General features: G+C 43.1%; 1 protein-coding gene across 2 annotated transcripts in view; it reads left to right on the plus strand.

Moving 5' to 3' along the window:
* The first annotated feature begins 4,452 nt into the window (after positions 1-4,452).
* unc5ca (unc-5 netrin receptor Ca) overlaps positions 4,453-16,589 on the plus strand; it is a 308,049-nt gene continuing 295,912 nt past the window's right edge. For both annotated transcript variants that reach the window (XM_045707149.2, XM_045707150.2), the window contains exon 1: positions 4,453-5,061. In XM_045707149.2, coding sequence (XP_045563105.1) covers positions 4,944-5,061 — 118 coding nt within the window. In that variant the 5' untranslated portion in view covers positions 4,453-4,943. The remainder of the gene's footprint in view (positions 5,062-16,589) is intronic.

Raw genomic sequence — 16,589 nt, forward strand, 5'->3', positions numbered from 1 at the left:
CTGGCTTCCCTTGGCATCCATGAATACACACCTCAGTAAAGGTATAAGCACTGTGTTATTTGAGTTGATGAACTAAATGGTTTTTTTTTGTTGGTCTATGCTGATCAATTTTTTTATGTAATTTATTATGAGTGTACGCCCTTATAGGCTACTGAGAATTATTTTAGAGAGATAATGTCCACCTCTCTGTAGAGATAATGTGCACCTCTCTGTAGAGATTATGTCCACCACTCTGTAGAGATAATGTCCACCTCTCTGGAGAGATAATATAATGTCCCCCTATCTGGAGAGATAATGTCCACCTCTCTGGAGAGATAATGTCCACCTCTCTGGAGAGATAATGTCCACCTCTCTGGAGAGATAACGTCCACCTCTCTGAAGAGATAATGTCCACCTCTCTGAAGAGATAATGTCCACCTCTCTGGAGAGATAATGTCCACCTCTCTGGAGAGATAATGTCCACCTCTCTGGAGAGATAACGTCCACCTCTCTGAAGAGATAATGTCCACCTCTCTGGAGAGATCATGTCCACCTTTCTGTTAAAGTCAGTTGGTCTGACCCAATCCAGGTAGGAGGGTTATCAACCTGTCTTTATGCTAGTCTGCTTCAGACTTTCGGGTCGGGACTATTACCTGCCTGTCTGTCAGCCATGGTGTGCTATACGAGATGATTGTCAGTCAGCCATGGTGTTCTATACGAGATGATTGTCAGTCAGCCATGGTGTTCTATACGAGATGATTGTCAGTCAGCCATGGTGTGCTATACGAGTTGCTTGTCTGTCAGCCATGGTGTGCTATACGAGATGATTGTCTGTCAGCCATGGTGTTCTATACGAGATGATTGTCTGTCAGCCATGGTGTTCTATACGAGATGATTGTCTGTCAGCCATGGTGTTCTATACGAGATGATTGTCAGTCAGCCATGGTGTTCTATAAGAGATGATTGTCTGTCAGCCATGGTGTTCTATACGAGTTGCTTGTCTGTCAGCCATGGTGTTCTATACGAGATGATTGTCTGTCAGCCATGGTGTTCTATACGAGATGATTGTCTGTCAGCCATGGTGTTCTATACGAGATGATTGTCAGTCAGCCATGGTGTTCTATACGAGATGATTGTCAGTCTGTCATGGTGTTCTATACGAGATGATTGTCAGTCAGCCATGGTGTTCTATACGAGATGATTGTCAGTCAGCCATGGTGTTCTATACGAGTTGCTTGTCTGTCAGCCATGGTGTTCTATACGAGATGATTGTCAGTCAGCCATGGTGTTCTATACGAGATGATTGTCAGTCAGCCATGGTGTTCTATACGAGATGATTGTCAGTCTGTCATGGTGTTCTATACGAGATGATTGTCAGTCAGCCATGGTGTTCTATACGAGATGATTGTCAGTCAGCCATGGTGTTCTATAAGAGATGATTGTCTGTCAGCCATGGTGTTCTATACGAGTTGCTTGTCTGTCAGCCATGGTGTTCTATACGAGATGATTGTCAGTCTGTCATGGTGTTCTATACGAGATGATTGTCAGTCAGCCATGGTGTTCTATACGAGATGATTGTCAGTCTGTCATGGTGTTCTATACGAGTTGCTTGTCTGTCAGCCATGGTGTGCTATACGAGATGCTTGTCTGTCAGCCATGGTGTTCTATACGAGTTGCTTGTCTGTCAGCCATGGTGTGCTATACGAGATGCTTGTCTGTCAGCCATGGTGTTCTATACGAGATGATTGTCAGTCTGTCATGGTGTTCTATACGAGATGATTGTCTGTCAGCCATGGTGTGCTATACGAGATGCTTGTCTGTCAGCCATGGTGTTCTATACGAGATGATTGTCAGTCTGTCATGGTGTTCTATACGAGTTGCTTGTCTGTCAGCCATGGTGTTCTATACGAGATGATTGTCAGTCAGCCATGGTGTTCTATACGAGATGCTTGTCAGTCAGCCATGGTGTTCTATACGAGATGATTGTCAGTCTGTCATGGTGTTCTATACGAGTTGCTTGTCTGTCAGCCATGGTGTTCTATACGAGATGATTGTCAGTCTGTCATGGTGTTCTATACGAGATGATTGTCAGTCAGCCATGGTGTTCTATACGAGATGATTGTCAGTCTGTCATGGTGTTCTATACGAGTTGCTTGTCTGTCAGCCATGGTGTTCTATACGAGATGATTGTCAGTCTGTCATGGTGTTCTATACGAGATGATTGTCTGTCAGCCATGGTGTTCTATACGAGATGATTGTCAGTCTGTCATGGTGTTCTATACGAGATGATTGTCTGTCAGTCATGGTGTGCTATATGAGATGCTTGTTGTGAGGCAGTGTTTAAAGTAAAGGACTGTAATAGAATTGTGAAGGGTTCGCTAAAAGCAGTTTATTCTAGCTGGTCTTACTTTTGTGTATCAATTTGTAAAATATTCAATCAAATCAAATCAAATAAAACTTTATTTGTCACATATGCCGATTACAACAAGTGTAGACCTTACCGTGAAATGCTTACTTACAAGCCCTTAACCAACAGTGCATTTCAAGAAGAAGAAATTATTTACCAAATAAACTAAAGTAAAAAATAAACATTATAATAAAATATGTACACAAAAAAGTAACACAATAACATAAAAATAATGAGGCTATTTACGGGGGGTACCGGTACTGAGTCAGTGTGTGGGGGTACAGGTTAGTTGAGGTAATATGTACATGTAGGTAGGGGTGAAGTGACTATGCATAGATAATAAACAGCGAGTTTCAGCAGTGTACAAACAAATGGAGGGGGGTCAATGTAATAGTCCGGTGGCCATTTGATTAATTGTTCAGCAGTGTTATGGCTTGGGGGTAGAAGCTGTTAAGGAGCCTTTTTGTCCTAGACTTGGCACTCTGGTACCGCTTGCCGTGCGGTAGCAGAGAAAACAGTCTATGACTTGGGTGACTGGAGTCTCTGACAATTTTATGGGCTTTCCTCTGACACCGCCTATTATATAGGTCCTGGATGGCAGGAAGCTTGGCCCCAGTGATGTACTGGGCCATACGCATTACCCTCTGTAGCGCCTTAAGATCAGATGCCGAGCAGTTGCCATACCAGGCGGTGGTGCAACTGGTCAGGATGCTCTTGATGGTGCAGCTGTAGAACTTTTTGAGGATCTGGGGACCCATGCCAAATCTTTTCAGTCTCCTGAGGGGCAAAATGTTTTGTTGTGCCCTCTTCACGACTGTCTTGGTGTGTTTGGACCATGATAATTAGTTGGTGATGTGGGCACCAAGGAACTTGAAACTCTCGACCCGCTCCACTACAGCCCCGTTGATGTTAATGCGGGCCTGTTCAGCCCCCCCCTTTTCCTGTAGTCCACGATCAGCTCCTTTGTCTTGCTCACTTTGAGGGAGAGGTTGTATTCCTGGCACCACACTGCTAGTTCTCTGACCTCCTCCCTATAGGCTGTCTCATCGTTGTTGGTGATCAGGCCTACCACTGTTGTGTCGTCAGCAAACTTAATGATGTTGATGGAGTCCTGTTTGGCCACGCAGTCGTGGGTGAACAGGGAGTACAGGAAGGGACTAAGTACATACCCCTGAGAGGCCCCAGTGTTAAGGAAATCGAGTGTTAAATCGAAATCGAGTAGCTACCACTGTTACCTCACTTTTTTCTAAATACAAGACTGAAAGACTTGTCCAGCGCCTTCCTGACATCTCCTTTGGTCATGAGACATTTTACTTTACTGTAAGGTATAACTTAAGTGCCCAAAACCTCTCCTCGGGGACCCTCAGACATTGTAGCACTGAACTAGCATACCTAATTCACCTTATCAAGGGCTTGATGATTATTTGACAAGTTGAATCAAGTGTGCTAGCTGTGGAAAAGTTAAAATACATAAAATTGCTGAGGGTCGCCCAAGAGGTTGGAAAATCCCTATAGCCTTTACAGTATAATATCCTATACACTATTAGGCTACATGTGATATCCCTTTAAAACCTTGAACAGTTTATATGCGGTTTTCCATTGTACTATTAAGGGTTTCCCTGATCAAGCCAGGAGGAACTGAATATATTATGTAAATGTTATAGGCAGGGGCGCAACTTTCAAAGGGGACCCCCCACATTCTGAAAACACATTCTGTGATACAGAATTAGGCATCGGTGTGCTTTAGGACCATGCGGACACCTCTGAGTAGTCGGGTAGGCTGTTTGTAGTGTTTATCCGATTGAATAAAATAAAATAAAAAAATAAAAATAAAAATAAAATAAATATATATATATATATATATATATATATATATATATATATATATATATAATTATGTCCCCCCCAATTCTAAAAGCATAGTTGCGCCCCTGGTTGTAGGTACATGTCGGAAGATACATTATCTCCCATTCCAGATACCAGTCCGGGTCTTTAAAATGGTCGTAAGGGGGCAGACATAGGTAGGAGGTAGGAGCTGGATTGGCCAAAGAAACGTGGTAAGGATCCCACACTGTCTCCAGAGCAAGCAATATAATGCACGCGATGAACGGAGTTGATGTTGTATGGTGATGAACTATAGAATGAAACAGCCCTGGACGCAACACTTCTAACGAATCCAACATCTAAATATAAACTGCACAATGAGAAGCTCATCCATGTAACTTGTTTTAGCGAATGTGTAATAACAAACCCAGTGACGGAATGTACTTTATTTTCTTAGGTTTTCTCCCTCTATTCTAAAGGGGAGGGTAGCTGATAACTGAGGGCGGTGGCATTCGCTCTGAGTGCACGGAGCTGCGCGAGTCAGTGCTTTGACTCAAGTCCTGGGACCCCTGAACCCATTGGTTTCCCCCCATATTCTTTCTCTTTCTACATTATCCGCTGAACTGACCGTTATTATAACGGACAACAACCACCTCGACTGCATCTGGACCACAACTGCTATTTTACGAACAGTGGGTTTCATCAGCAAGGTGTTTGTTTTACTCTGCCTATAATGGGGAAAAGTGGACAGTCTGCGAAAACTGGAATAGGACTTGCGAGGTACTTTCTGCGAACGTGTACCATACCTGGACTCGTTCTTCTGGTCCTCGTAAACACTGGAGTCGCACAAGGTAAGACCACCCGTTACTGTCCTTTCAACACGATTATGCTACTATCTTGAGTGTAGCAGGGATTTGAAATATCAATGCTCAGTCGACATTAATTGTCGCATCTTATATAAGGTTATAGGCAACAATCATTTGGCTTATCACACCTGCATTATAATTTTTTCGACAACATAATGTTACACAATTGAAAATTCCCCCTCACTTGTCACGGGGGAAATGCATATCGCGTGCAACTCCAGACTTGAAAAGACCAGATTGAGGATTGCACACTTGCGGGTCAATTATGAAATCTAAAAAAAACGATGATCCTCATGAATTCTAAAGGCTATTTATTTTGTCAACTAGGCTATAATTTTCTCAGGTTTATTTCGTAATAGAGTCAAACTATGTAATGTGCTAAGCAATAGCCTACACCTATACGTGCGTATTGGGAAATATGAGCCGCTTCTGAAGAAAGCTTACGCGTGTGCGTTCACCACACATTATGTTGAGCTAATCGTAGCTATTCATTTATTATGATGTGAAAGCATCAGTTAGCAACATGACATTACGCTATCTAACAAGACGTTTTGTTGATATTTAGTGAAGAAGATACGGATAGGCCTACATTTTGTCACGTAAACATTTTACAGAGGCGAGTTTGGACTGAACTTTCCGAAATCTAGTTCGGAGGGAATCGACGCCACCTATCAATTCTAACCCTCAACAAAAACATTGGCTAAATATGCCTCTTTATTAATTCACGACACAATTTAAAATGTTGTGTTATGGCTGAATAAGCTATTGAATTAATGTTGTGACCTCGATAATGAAAACCATGGAAAAAATTATGTGACCGTGCAGCAATAACAATAACAACTTATTAGCCGAATAATAATGATAATGATGATAATAATGATAATAATAATAATAATAATAATAATAGTGACTAGCGATCAAAAGTAATTCCGTTAACAAGACTTTTAATGACTGGTGTTATTATCAAGGCTTGGGTTCAATTCGGTTACTCTTATTGTATTAGCTATCATGTTTAATCATTTGCCCGACTGGTGTGTAATTGAACACAAAGTTCAATACAACTAGCTTTCTGAAGAATCTTTCAAATGTGTCCCAGCACAATATGCATATAGGATGTCGCTGAACAACATTTTGTTGCCTAAGTAAAACTTTTTCACTGAACTCCAAGGTATAATAACTTGTGAGTTTCCAATGTTTATATCATAATAATAATTATAATTTTAATAATTATACTTTTTTACTAATAATACTTTGTGTGGCCTTAGGTGATATTCCTGTTACTATTACAAATTATTACCTTGTCTCCTTGTCTGTACAGACTGACTCTAAAATACAATATTTGTTTGTTTTTCACTTTAATAAACAAGAGCTTTGAAAATAAATGAGTTAACTAAATTTAGTTGAGTTCAGTTAAAGTAAAATAAGCTTACTCATTGGCATTCTGGCGTGAATGTAGTATTTCTTGGTAGATTTTTGTGCCATGTAGTTGTTCCTGTAATATTGCTCTGCAGTGTCTTTCTATCACCCATTGAACTGCATTGCTAACATCCACGGCCTTGGTTTTGAGACAACACTATTTGATATTGTTGTTGTGAAACAGTATTTTCCAGAGTAAATAGGCTACCAAATTGTTCTTAGCTATACATCTCAACATAATGTCTTATTTATTTTTTGTATTCCTCTTTCCTCTGTGGGCCTTTTACTTTACCTTCCATTTAGAAAAGTTATTTTGTGCTCATCCTTCCATTACAACAACTTTCACCATGCTTGGTAAGTCAGTCTAAAGTCACATTACTACTTGTGTTATTGAACCAGAACACTTACAAATAGGTTGGCCAAACAACCGCAAATTGGCTTGTGTATATAGGCCTAATTGAGTCAGATCGATACTGTGTACCTAAGCCCTCTATCCTTCCTGTCGGCTTTGGGCTGTGGTCATTAAAAAACAGAGACGCACAGGACGACGCAGTCAGTGGAATGTTATTTAAGGATGTAAGTGGCAGCCATCTCCTCGCTGCACTGAGAAGGGGCGTAAAACCCCTTGGCCTATTAAAAAGCCATTAGCTAAACCCACTCTCAATAACGGCTGATTGTGTGTGAAACAAACAGGTTTAAAAAGCCTCCCTGTGTTGACAGGGTGTGCATTCCAGACCGTCCAGGTGATGGGGCTGCTTACTTCTGCAGCGGCGCTCAGGCAAGGTTACACAATACCACGTTTTAAAGGTAATCATATAAGTATGAAACTGATTGCGGGAGGCAAGTGAGACCCCCTTGAGTCTGTCACCAAGGACCACGGTCCGAAATCTCTGTCGGCCATTACGGACGCTCCCAGAGGGCCCCGTAGCCAACTGTGGAGACAGCTGTGTCTTGTCTGCTCCAGACTGGGTTCTGTGATTGGCCGTGGAGGCCCGCTTTTTACAGCCTCACTGACTGCCATTGAGTCGGAGCTGCCACCGAACTCTCTGGGTGTTCTCAGCTTTGATCCGTCTTGGACTTGACAATGACAGAGCTTTGACTCGGTAGCAGTGACCTGACAATGACAGAGCTCTGACTCAGTACAGTGACTTGACAAGGACAGAGCTCTGACTCGGTACAGTGACTTGACAATGACAGAGCTCTGACTCAGTACAGTGACTTGACAAGGACAGAGCTCTGACTCAGTACAGTGACTTGACAATGACAGAGCTCTGACTCGGTAGCAGTGACCTGACAATGACAGAGCTCTGACTCAGTACAGTGACTTGACAAGGACAGAGCTCTGACTCAGTACAGTGACTTGACAATGACAGAGCTCTGACTCAGTACAGTGACTTGACAATGACAGAGCTCTGACTCGGTAGCAGTGACCTGACAATGACAGAGCTCTGACTCAGTACAGTGACTTGACAATGACAGAGCTCTGACTCAGTACAGTGACTTGACAAGGACAGAGCTCTGACTCAGTACAGTGACTTGACAATGACAGAGCTCTGACTCAGTATAGTGACTTGACAATGACAGAGCTCTGACTCGGTAGCAGTGACCTGACAATGACAGAGCTCTGACTCAGTACAGTGACTTGACAAGGACAGAGCTCTGACTCAGTACAGTGACTTGACAAGGACAGAGCTCTGACTCAGTACAGTGACTTGACAATGACAGAGCTCTGACTCGGTAGCAGTGACCTGACAATGACAGAACTCTGACTCAGTACAGTGACTTGACAATGACAGAGCTCTGACTCAGTACAGTGACTTGACAATGACAGAGCTCTGACTCAGTACAGTGACTTGACAATGACAGAGCTCTGACTCAGTACAGTGACTTGACAAGGACAGAGCACTGACTCAGTACAGTGACTTGACAATGACAGAGCTCTGACTCGGTAGCAGTGACCTGACAATGACAGAACTCTGACTCAGTACAGTGACCTGACAATGACAGAGCTCTGACTCAGTACAGTGACTTGACAATGACAGAGCTCTGACTCGGTAGCAGTGACTTAACAAGGACAGAGCTCTGACTCAGTACAGTGACCTGACAATGACAGAGCTTTGACTCAGTAGCGGTGGCCATGGACTATCTTGAAAGACAGTCTTTGACTGCATGGCTCCTTTGTATTAAGGTGTTGAAATTAAATGTGATGGCATACTTTCTTCCCCTCGTCTTTGTTTCACCGTTGCCTACTTTCCTAATCATACTCATATAGTGTGAAGTTTATGTACAGTGGCAAGAAAAAGTATGTGAACCCTTTGGAAATATCTGGATTTCTGCATAAACCGGTCATAAAATTTGATCTGATTTTCATCTAGGTCACAACAATAGACAAAACATAGTCTGCTTAAACTAATAACACAAAAACAATTATACATTTTCATGTCTTTATTGAACACACCGTGTAAACATTCACAGTGCAGGATCGAAAAAGCATGTGAACCCTTGGATTTAATAACTGGTTGACCCTCCTTTGGCAGCAATAACCTCAACCAAATGTTTTCTGTCGTAGCAAATCAGACTTGCACAACGGTTAGGATGAATTTTGGACCATTCCTCTTTACAAAACTGTTTCAGTTCAGCAATATTCTTGGGATGTCTGGTGTGAACTGCTCTCTTGAGGTCATGCCACATCATCTCAAATCGGGTTGAGGTCAGGACTCTGGCTGGGCCACTCCAGAAGGCGTATTTTCTTCTGTTGAAGCCATTTTGTTGTTGATTTACTTCTGTGTTTTGGGTCGTTGTCCTGTTGCATCACCCAACTTCTGTCGCGCTTCAATTGGCAGACAGATAGCCTAACATTCTCCTGCAAAATGTCTTGATAAACTTGGGAATACATTTTTCCGTCGATGATAGCAAGCTGTCCAGGCCCTAAGGCAGCAAAGCAGCCCCAAACCATGATGCTCCCTCCACCATACTTGGGATGAGGTTTTGATGTTGGTGTGCTGTGCCTTTTTTTCTATACACATAGTGTTGTGTGTTCCTTCCAAACAACTGAGCTGTAGTTTCATCTGTCCACAGAATATTTTGCCATTAGCGCTGTGGAACATCCAGGTGCACTTTTGCAAACTTCAGACGTGCAGCAATGTTTTTTTTGGACAGCAGTGGCTTCTTCCATGGTGTCCTCCCATGAACACCATTCTTGTTTAGTGTATCACATATCGTAGACTCGTCAACAGAGATGTTAGCATGTTCCAGAGATTTCTGTATGTCTTTAGCTGACACTCTAGGATTCTTCTTAACTTCATTGAGAATTCTGTGCTGAGGTCTTGCAGTCATCTTTGCAGGACGGCCACTCATAGGGAGAGTAGCAACAGTGCTCAACTTTCTCCATTTATAGACAATTTTTCTTACCGTAGATTGATGAACAACAAGGCTTTTAGAGATACTTTTGTAACCCTTTCCAGCTTTATGCAAGTCAACAATTCTTAATCTTAGGTCTTCTGAGATCTCTTTTGTTGGAGGCATGGTTCACATCAGGCAATGCTTCTTGTGAATAAAAAACTCAAAGTTTGTGAGTGTTTTTTATAGGGCAAGGCAGCTCTAACTAACATCTCCAGTCTCGTCTCATTGATTGGACTCCAGATTACCTGACTCCTGACTCCAATTAGCTTTTGGAGAAGTCATTAGCCTAGGGGTTCACCTACTTGTTCCAACCTACACTGTGAATGTTTAAATGATGTATTCAATATAGACAAGAGAAATACAATAATTTGTGTGTTATTAGTTTAATCATACTATGTTTGTCTATTGTTGTGACTTAGATAAAGATCAGATCAAATTTGATGACCAATTTATGCAGAAATCCAGGTAATTCCGAGGAGTTCACATACTTTTTCTTGTCACTGTATATCTGGGGGTGCTTACTAGCAAGATGGGCCTGAAGCTAGTAATTCAGAAATGAAATGTTTTGACAAAAACATTGAAGTATTTTCCTCGCTCAAAGAGGATGTTGCTTTTGTAGTCTAGTCCTGTGTTGGTTTTCACAGAGATGTAAAGAGACTGAGCAGCACCAACACCATCCAAAGTATTCACAGGGGAAACCCTGGGTTAGAACAGAAGTCAGATGAGTACACGCACGCACGCACGCACGCACGCACGCACGCACGCACGCACGCACGCACGCACGCACACACACACACACACACACACACACACACACACTACCTTCCATCCCCATCTTGAATTTTAAATGTAGAATAAAGACAGAGTTGGAGCTGATTTTCAGTAGCTCTCTGATAGTATTACTGTGTACTCTCTGATAGTATAAATGTCTACTCTTTGATATTATTACTGTGTACTCTCTGATATTATTACTGTGTACTCTCTGATATTATTACTGTGTACTCTGTAATAGTATTACTGTGTACTCTGATAGTAATAATGTGTATTCTGATAGTATTACTGTGTACTCTCTGATATTATTACTATGTACTCTCTGATAGTATTAATGTGTACTCTCTGATAGTATTAATGTGTACTCTCTGATAGTATTACTGTGTACTCTCTGATACTATTACTGTGTACTCTGTAATAGTATTACTGTGTACTCTGATAGTATTACTGTGTACTCTTTGATATTATTACTGTGTACTCTCTGATAGTATTACTGTGTACTCTCTGATAGTATTAATGTGTACTCTCTGATAGTATTAATGTGTACTCTCTGATAGTATTACTGTGTACCCTCTGATAGTATTACTTTGATGCATTACTATGATGCATTGTTCATGGACTGTGGAACTCCAGCCCTGATTTAGGATCTCATTCTAGAGTTCTTTGTTTGGGAGTTTTGTTTGGAATGAATCAATGGCTCGTAGGTACTAATGGAGTATACACTATAGTTGGTGAAAATCGTGTTCTTTAATTTGCATAATGACTATTTTTGACTCACTGAATAGCCACACTTGTTTCGCCAATCACTTGTCCTCCCCGTTTGTTCATAGTCTCATTTTCCTCCCTTGTCTCTACTCCCTTCCCATGTCCTCTCTCTCTCTCTCTCTCTCTCTCTCTCTCTCTCTCTCTCTCTCTCTCTCTCTCTCTTCTCTCTCTCTGTCTCTGTCTCTGTCTCTCTCTCTATCTCTCTCTCTCTCTCTCTCTCTCTCTCTCTTCTCTCTCTTTGTCTCTCTCTCCTCTCTCTCTCTCTCTCTCTGACTGTGCTCATTAAGATTTATTCAGATTAATTAAACTGCGGTTAAACAGTGGAGTTATTGTTGTGCCTCTGAAAGAGCTGAGAGCAGTGGGACACGGAGTCAGTTGCTCACTGTTGCGTGCTGGGCCTCACATGCCATAGAAACAGTAGGCCCATAACTCAGCCTGGCTCTGCCTGCCCTGAGGCGTCACAGAAAGCTAGCTGTGGCTTTAGACTTTAGGCGGCATTGTGCTCCGTGCCAGCTGCGCTTCACGGGAGGCTCTGCACCACCTTGCATCCTCCATCTGATTTCTTCCTCCCTCTTGCCCTCTTTTTCACGTAGGGCACAGCCAAACCAGTGAAACTGGTAACCCAGAGCAACCATGCTACCCATGGAATCAAAGAGAGTTTTTCTTTTTTAGTTATGTTTATTTATTGTGTAGAACACAGAGTCCTCTCATCCTGCTCGGGGTATAACCAGATCCGTCCTGCCCGGGGTATATCCAGATTCATCCATATCTGCTTACAGTACACCTCTGAAACTGGAGCTTACAGCAGTTTACATCCAAATCCATGTACTGTACTGCGTCCTCACGGTTCGTCTATACTCTGTCACTGGCTGAAGCAGTTGGCTTCAATCTGTCGACACAAGGCGGGGAGAGAGAGAGGGTCTAATCAATGGCTGCAGGAAAGACAACAAACATTCCCAGCATGCTTAGCTGGGAGGGCTCCCACGGTCTGGAGGCCCAACAGGCAGACAGACAGGCTGGCAGACAGACAGGCAGACAGACAGGCAGACAGGTAGAAAGACAGACTGGCTGCCAGGCAGACAAACAGGAAGGCAGACAGATAGGCAGTCTGGCAGACAGGCAGACAGACAGGCTGGCAGAGAGAGAGACAAACAAACAGACAGGCTGGCAGGCAGTCAGGCAGACAGACAGGCAGAAAGACAAAATAGCTGTCAGGCAGACAGACAGGCAGACAGACAGGCAGGCTGGCAGTGCTGATGGAGCTAGCGCTAGCCAGTGATAAACAAGGGATCAGATGGGGAGAGAAGTGGGCTGCTGAAGTGGGCTCTCTGTCACTCTGAATGTGTAATTCTGCCGGAGAGAAAAGGACAATTGTGATGAGGGGGCCACGGGCGCTTTTGTTTCCTGCATGTTTATTGTCTGTTATTGTCCTCTTGGGAGTAAGAGGAATAAATACGCAGGGGAAGGTGTTTTTCTTGTGTTGAATTCTACATTCACTCTCCTTTCAGGCAGACAAAGCTTGAGTGTAAAGCAGTGAAAGCTCCTCTGAATGTGCACAGGGGATCAGGAAAAGCAGAGGAGTGTCCCTCCCTCGTGAGCTACCCGGCAGACCTCTTGTGTAGGAGCCGGCTGAAGGATTAGGCTTGGTATTCCTCTATAGCCTTCTTTTTCCTCCTCTCTTCTTCACAGCCTTCTTTTCCCCTCCTCTCTCTCTTCTCCACAGCCTTCTTTTCCCCTCCTCTCTCTCTTCTCCACAGCCTTCTTTTCCCCTCCTCTCTCTCTTCTCCACAGCCTTCTTTTCCCCTCCTCTCTCTCTTCTCCACAGCCTTTTCCTCTCCTCTCTCTCTTCTCCACAGCCTTCTTTTCCCCTCCTCTCTCTCTTCTCCACAGCCTTCTTTTCCCCTCCTCTCTCTCTTCTCCACAGCCTTCTTTTCCTCTCCTCTCTCTCTTCTCCACAGCCTTCTTTTCCCCTCCTCTCTCTCTTCTCCACAGCCTTCTTTTCCCCTCCTATCTCTCTTCTCCACAGCCTTCTTTTCCCCTCCTCTCTCTCTTCTCCACAGCCTTCTTTTCCCCTCCTCTCTCTCTTCTCCACAGCCTTCTTTTCCCCTCCTCTCTCTCTTCTCCACAGCCTTCTTTTCCCCTCCTCTCTCTCTTCTCCACAGCCTTCTTTTCCCCTCCTCTCTCTCTTCTCCACAGCCTTCTTTTCCCCTCCTCTCTCTCTTCTCCACATAAATTATTTTTTTGGTCTCTCTCTCTGCCAGAGATGCCTGGTAATCTTCAGGGTTGATCAGACCGACTGCATATGTAAAATTTGAGACTATAATGACTGTAATCATTGCTGTAACTTTGTACCTCCTCAGCTTACATTTGAGCCCCCAAAAGATTGTTACCGCTGAGAAATCACACAAAGTAGGACTATGTGCATAACGAGTACGTTGTAGCGCTGCCAAAAGGAGTAGGGATTCTGAGCTTGTGCTGTAAAAAAGGTTTAGCTGCCGCTATATACATGTGTAATACAGTCACACACACACACACACACACACACACACACACACACACACACACACACACACACACACACACACACACACACACACGAAGGTACAACAAGGGCACAGTTACAGAAGACCACTGATTATAATACGAAATTCTATATTTTGCTGGTGACATCATTTTGTCTACAAGCAATTTGCGTTGATTCATTTGAAGGCGGTGTTCTCTGTGATTATGAATATAAATAGGACTTTGCTGAGGCTGCATGTTTCCTTCTTCACTCACAGTTTACCGGAGATAGTGCCAGTAGAAAAATCACATTGTTATTTCTTGTATTAACCAGAATGGTAATAGCGGTGGTGGCTGTTTTCTACCAGTGCAGGTAGCTAAGGCGTCAAAATAATGACTCTGCTGAAGATAGTTGCTAGTTGCAATCTTTTCTTCTCCACCAAAATGAGGAGAGAGAGAGAGAGATGGTAATTAATCACAGACTGTCACACTCCTAACTACAGAGGGAGCATCACTGGGCACAGTCTTCTTCTATTAGCAGTCCATTAGCTGAGCTAGGCACAAGTAGCAACACTTCACTGGCATTCCACAGTCCGAGTAGATGTCATGTCTGTCAGCACGAGAGATCCCTGAAAGAAACCACTCACATTCGTATGCTAGTGGAAGCACAGGGGAAGAAAATGGTTGTTGTTCCTTTGTGTAGCAGTAGAAAGAGCAGTGAGTCATGTCCCACCTTGGTGTTCTGTACTGCAGGATTGTTTCTGTGTCTGCGAGTGTGTGTGTCTGCGTGTATCTGCGTTTCCATGTGTGTGTCTGTTATATAATTTGATTGCATATGACTATAACAATAGTGGTGGAATGGGGAGGCGGAGGAGGAAGAGGAAATTGAATAAAAGACAGAGGTAAGGGTTGTAGGTGCGGAATAGGAATCCTTACTTTTTATCTTGTTAGGAAGGTAAACGTGGCTACTTCAAACTCATTAAGCACACACCCATACAGACAATGTGCACATGTAATATTGGGCAGTCTGTGGATTCATCTTGGACGTGTCTGAGAAAACCTGCTTCATGTTAATTATTAGGCAGTCTGTAGGTTCATCTTGGACGTGTCACGTCCTGACCAGTAAAGGGGTTATTTGTTATTGTAAGTTTGGTCAGGACGTGGCAGGGGGTGTTTGTTTTAGGTGTTTCAGGTTTTTTTGGTTAATGTTCTATGTTAGTCTATTTCTATGTCTGTGTCTAGTTATTCTATTTCTATGTTTAGTTTATTGGGTTGACCTTCAATTGGAGGCAGCTGTCCCTCGTTGCCTCTAATTGAAGGTCCTATTTAGTAGGGGATTTCTTTCTATGGGTTTTTTGTGGGTAGTTGTTCCGTATGTGTAGCTGTGTGCCTCACAGGACTGTTTCTCGTCGTTGTTTTTTGTTTAAGTGTTTGTTTTGGTTTTCTTCATTAATAAAAGAAGATGAGCATTCACATTCCCGCTGCGCCTTGGTCCCATCTTTACGACGAACGTGACAGGACGTGTCTGAGAAAGCCTGCTTCATGTTAATTATTGGGCAGTCTGTAGGTTCATCTTGGACGTGTCTGAGAAGGCCTGCTTCATGTTAATATTGGTCAGTCTGTAGGTTCATCTTGGACGTGTCTGAGAAAGCCTGCTTCATGTTAATATTGGTCAGTCTGTAGGTTCATCTTGGACGTGTCTGAGAAGGCCTGCTTCATGTTAATATTGGTCAGTCTGTAGGTTCATCTTGGACGTGTCTGAGAAGGCCTGCTTCATGTTAATATTGGTCAGTCTGTAGGTTCATCTTGGACGTGTCTGAGAAGGCCTGCTTCATGTTAATATTGGGCAGTCTGTAGGTTCATCTTGGACGTGTCTGAGAAAGCCTGCTTCATGTTAATATTGGTCAGTCTGTAGGTTCATCTTGGAAATATCTGAGAAAACCTGCTTTTCTTTGCAGTTCACAGAACTTCTCCACGTTCATATGTTCTTCAGAGAAATTCTCAAACCTGTGTCCCAAAAGATATGTTACCTCTACAAAACGACTGAAACAAGCATCCAAAAAGTTATTTTTACCTGGGTATAAAAGACAGCATCAAAAACACCATAAAACTTTCATAAAGGGACCTCAATGAACCGCCAAACTTTGTGTGGAAGACATTTATTCCTCCCATCGTTTGTTTCATTGATTCTCTCCTGCACACTGTGCTGTTCTGTGCTGCACAGCCACGGCAGCTGTATGCTTCATTCCAAATGGCTCCCTATTCCTCACACAGTGCACTAGTTTTGACAAGAACCTTATGGGCCCTGTTCAAAAGTAGTGCACTAAATAGGGAATAGGGTGCCATTTCTAACGCAAATGTGGTCTCTCTTACAGTTTTATTGATATTTATGACCTCAGAGCAGATTGTGGAATGGGAGCTGTTGCCGCGCCGACACACAGTGCTGATGTGGATGTAGTTGGACTGTGGAGTGGAGAGTTTACACCTCACCTCTACGTATAGCCTCTGCTCCCTCGCAAACACAAATAATCTCCCTTGGTCCCACTTGGTATTTCAGATACTCTACAGTCTTGCTTCGGTAAGGGCTTAGCAAACTGTTAGATTTCCGGATGCTTTTGTATCTCTACAGAGTCCCAAAATGTTCATTCAGTTTGCAG

The sequence above is a fragment of the Salmo salar genome, chromosome 24 (assembly GCF_965601325.2).
Source record: "Salmo salar chromosome 24, fSalSal1, whole genome shotgun sequence".
Taxonomy (NCBI): Eukaryota; Metazoa; Chordata; class Actinopteri; order Salmoniformes; family Salmonidae; genus Salmo; species Salmo salar.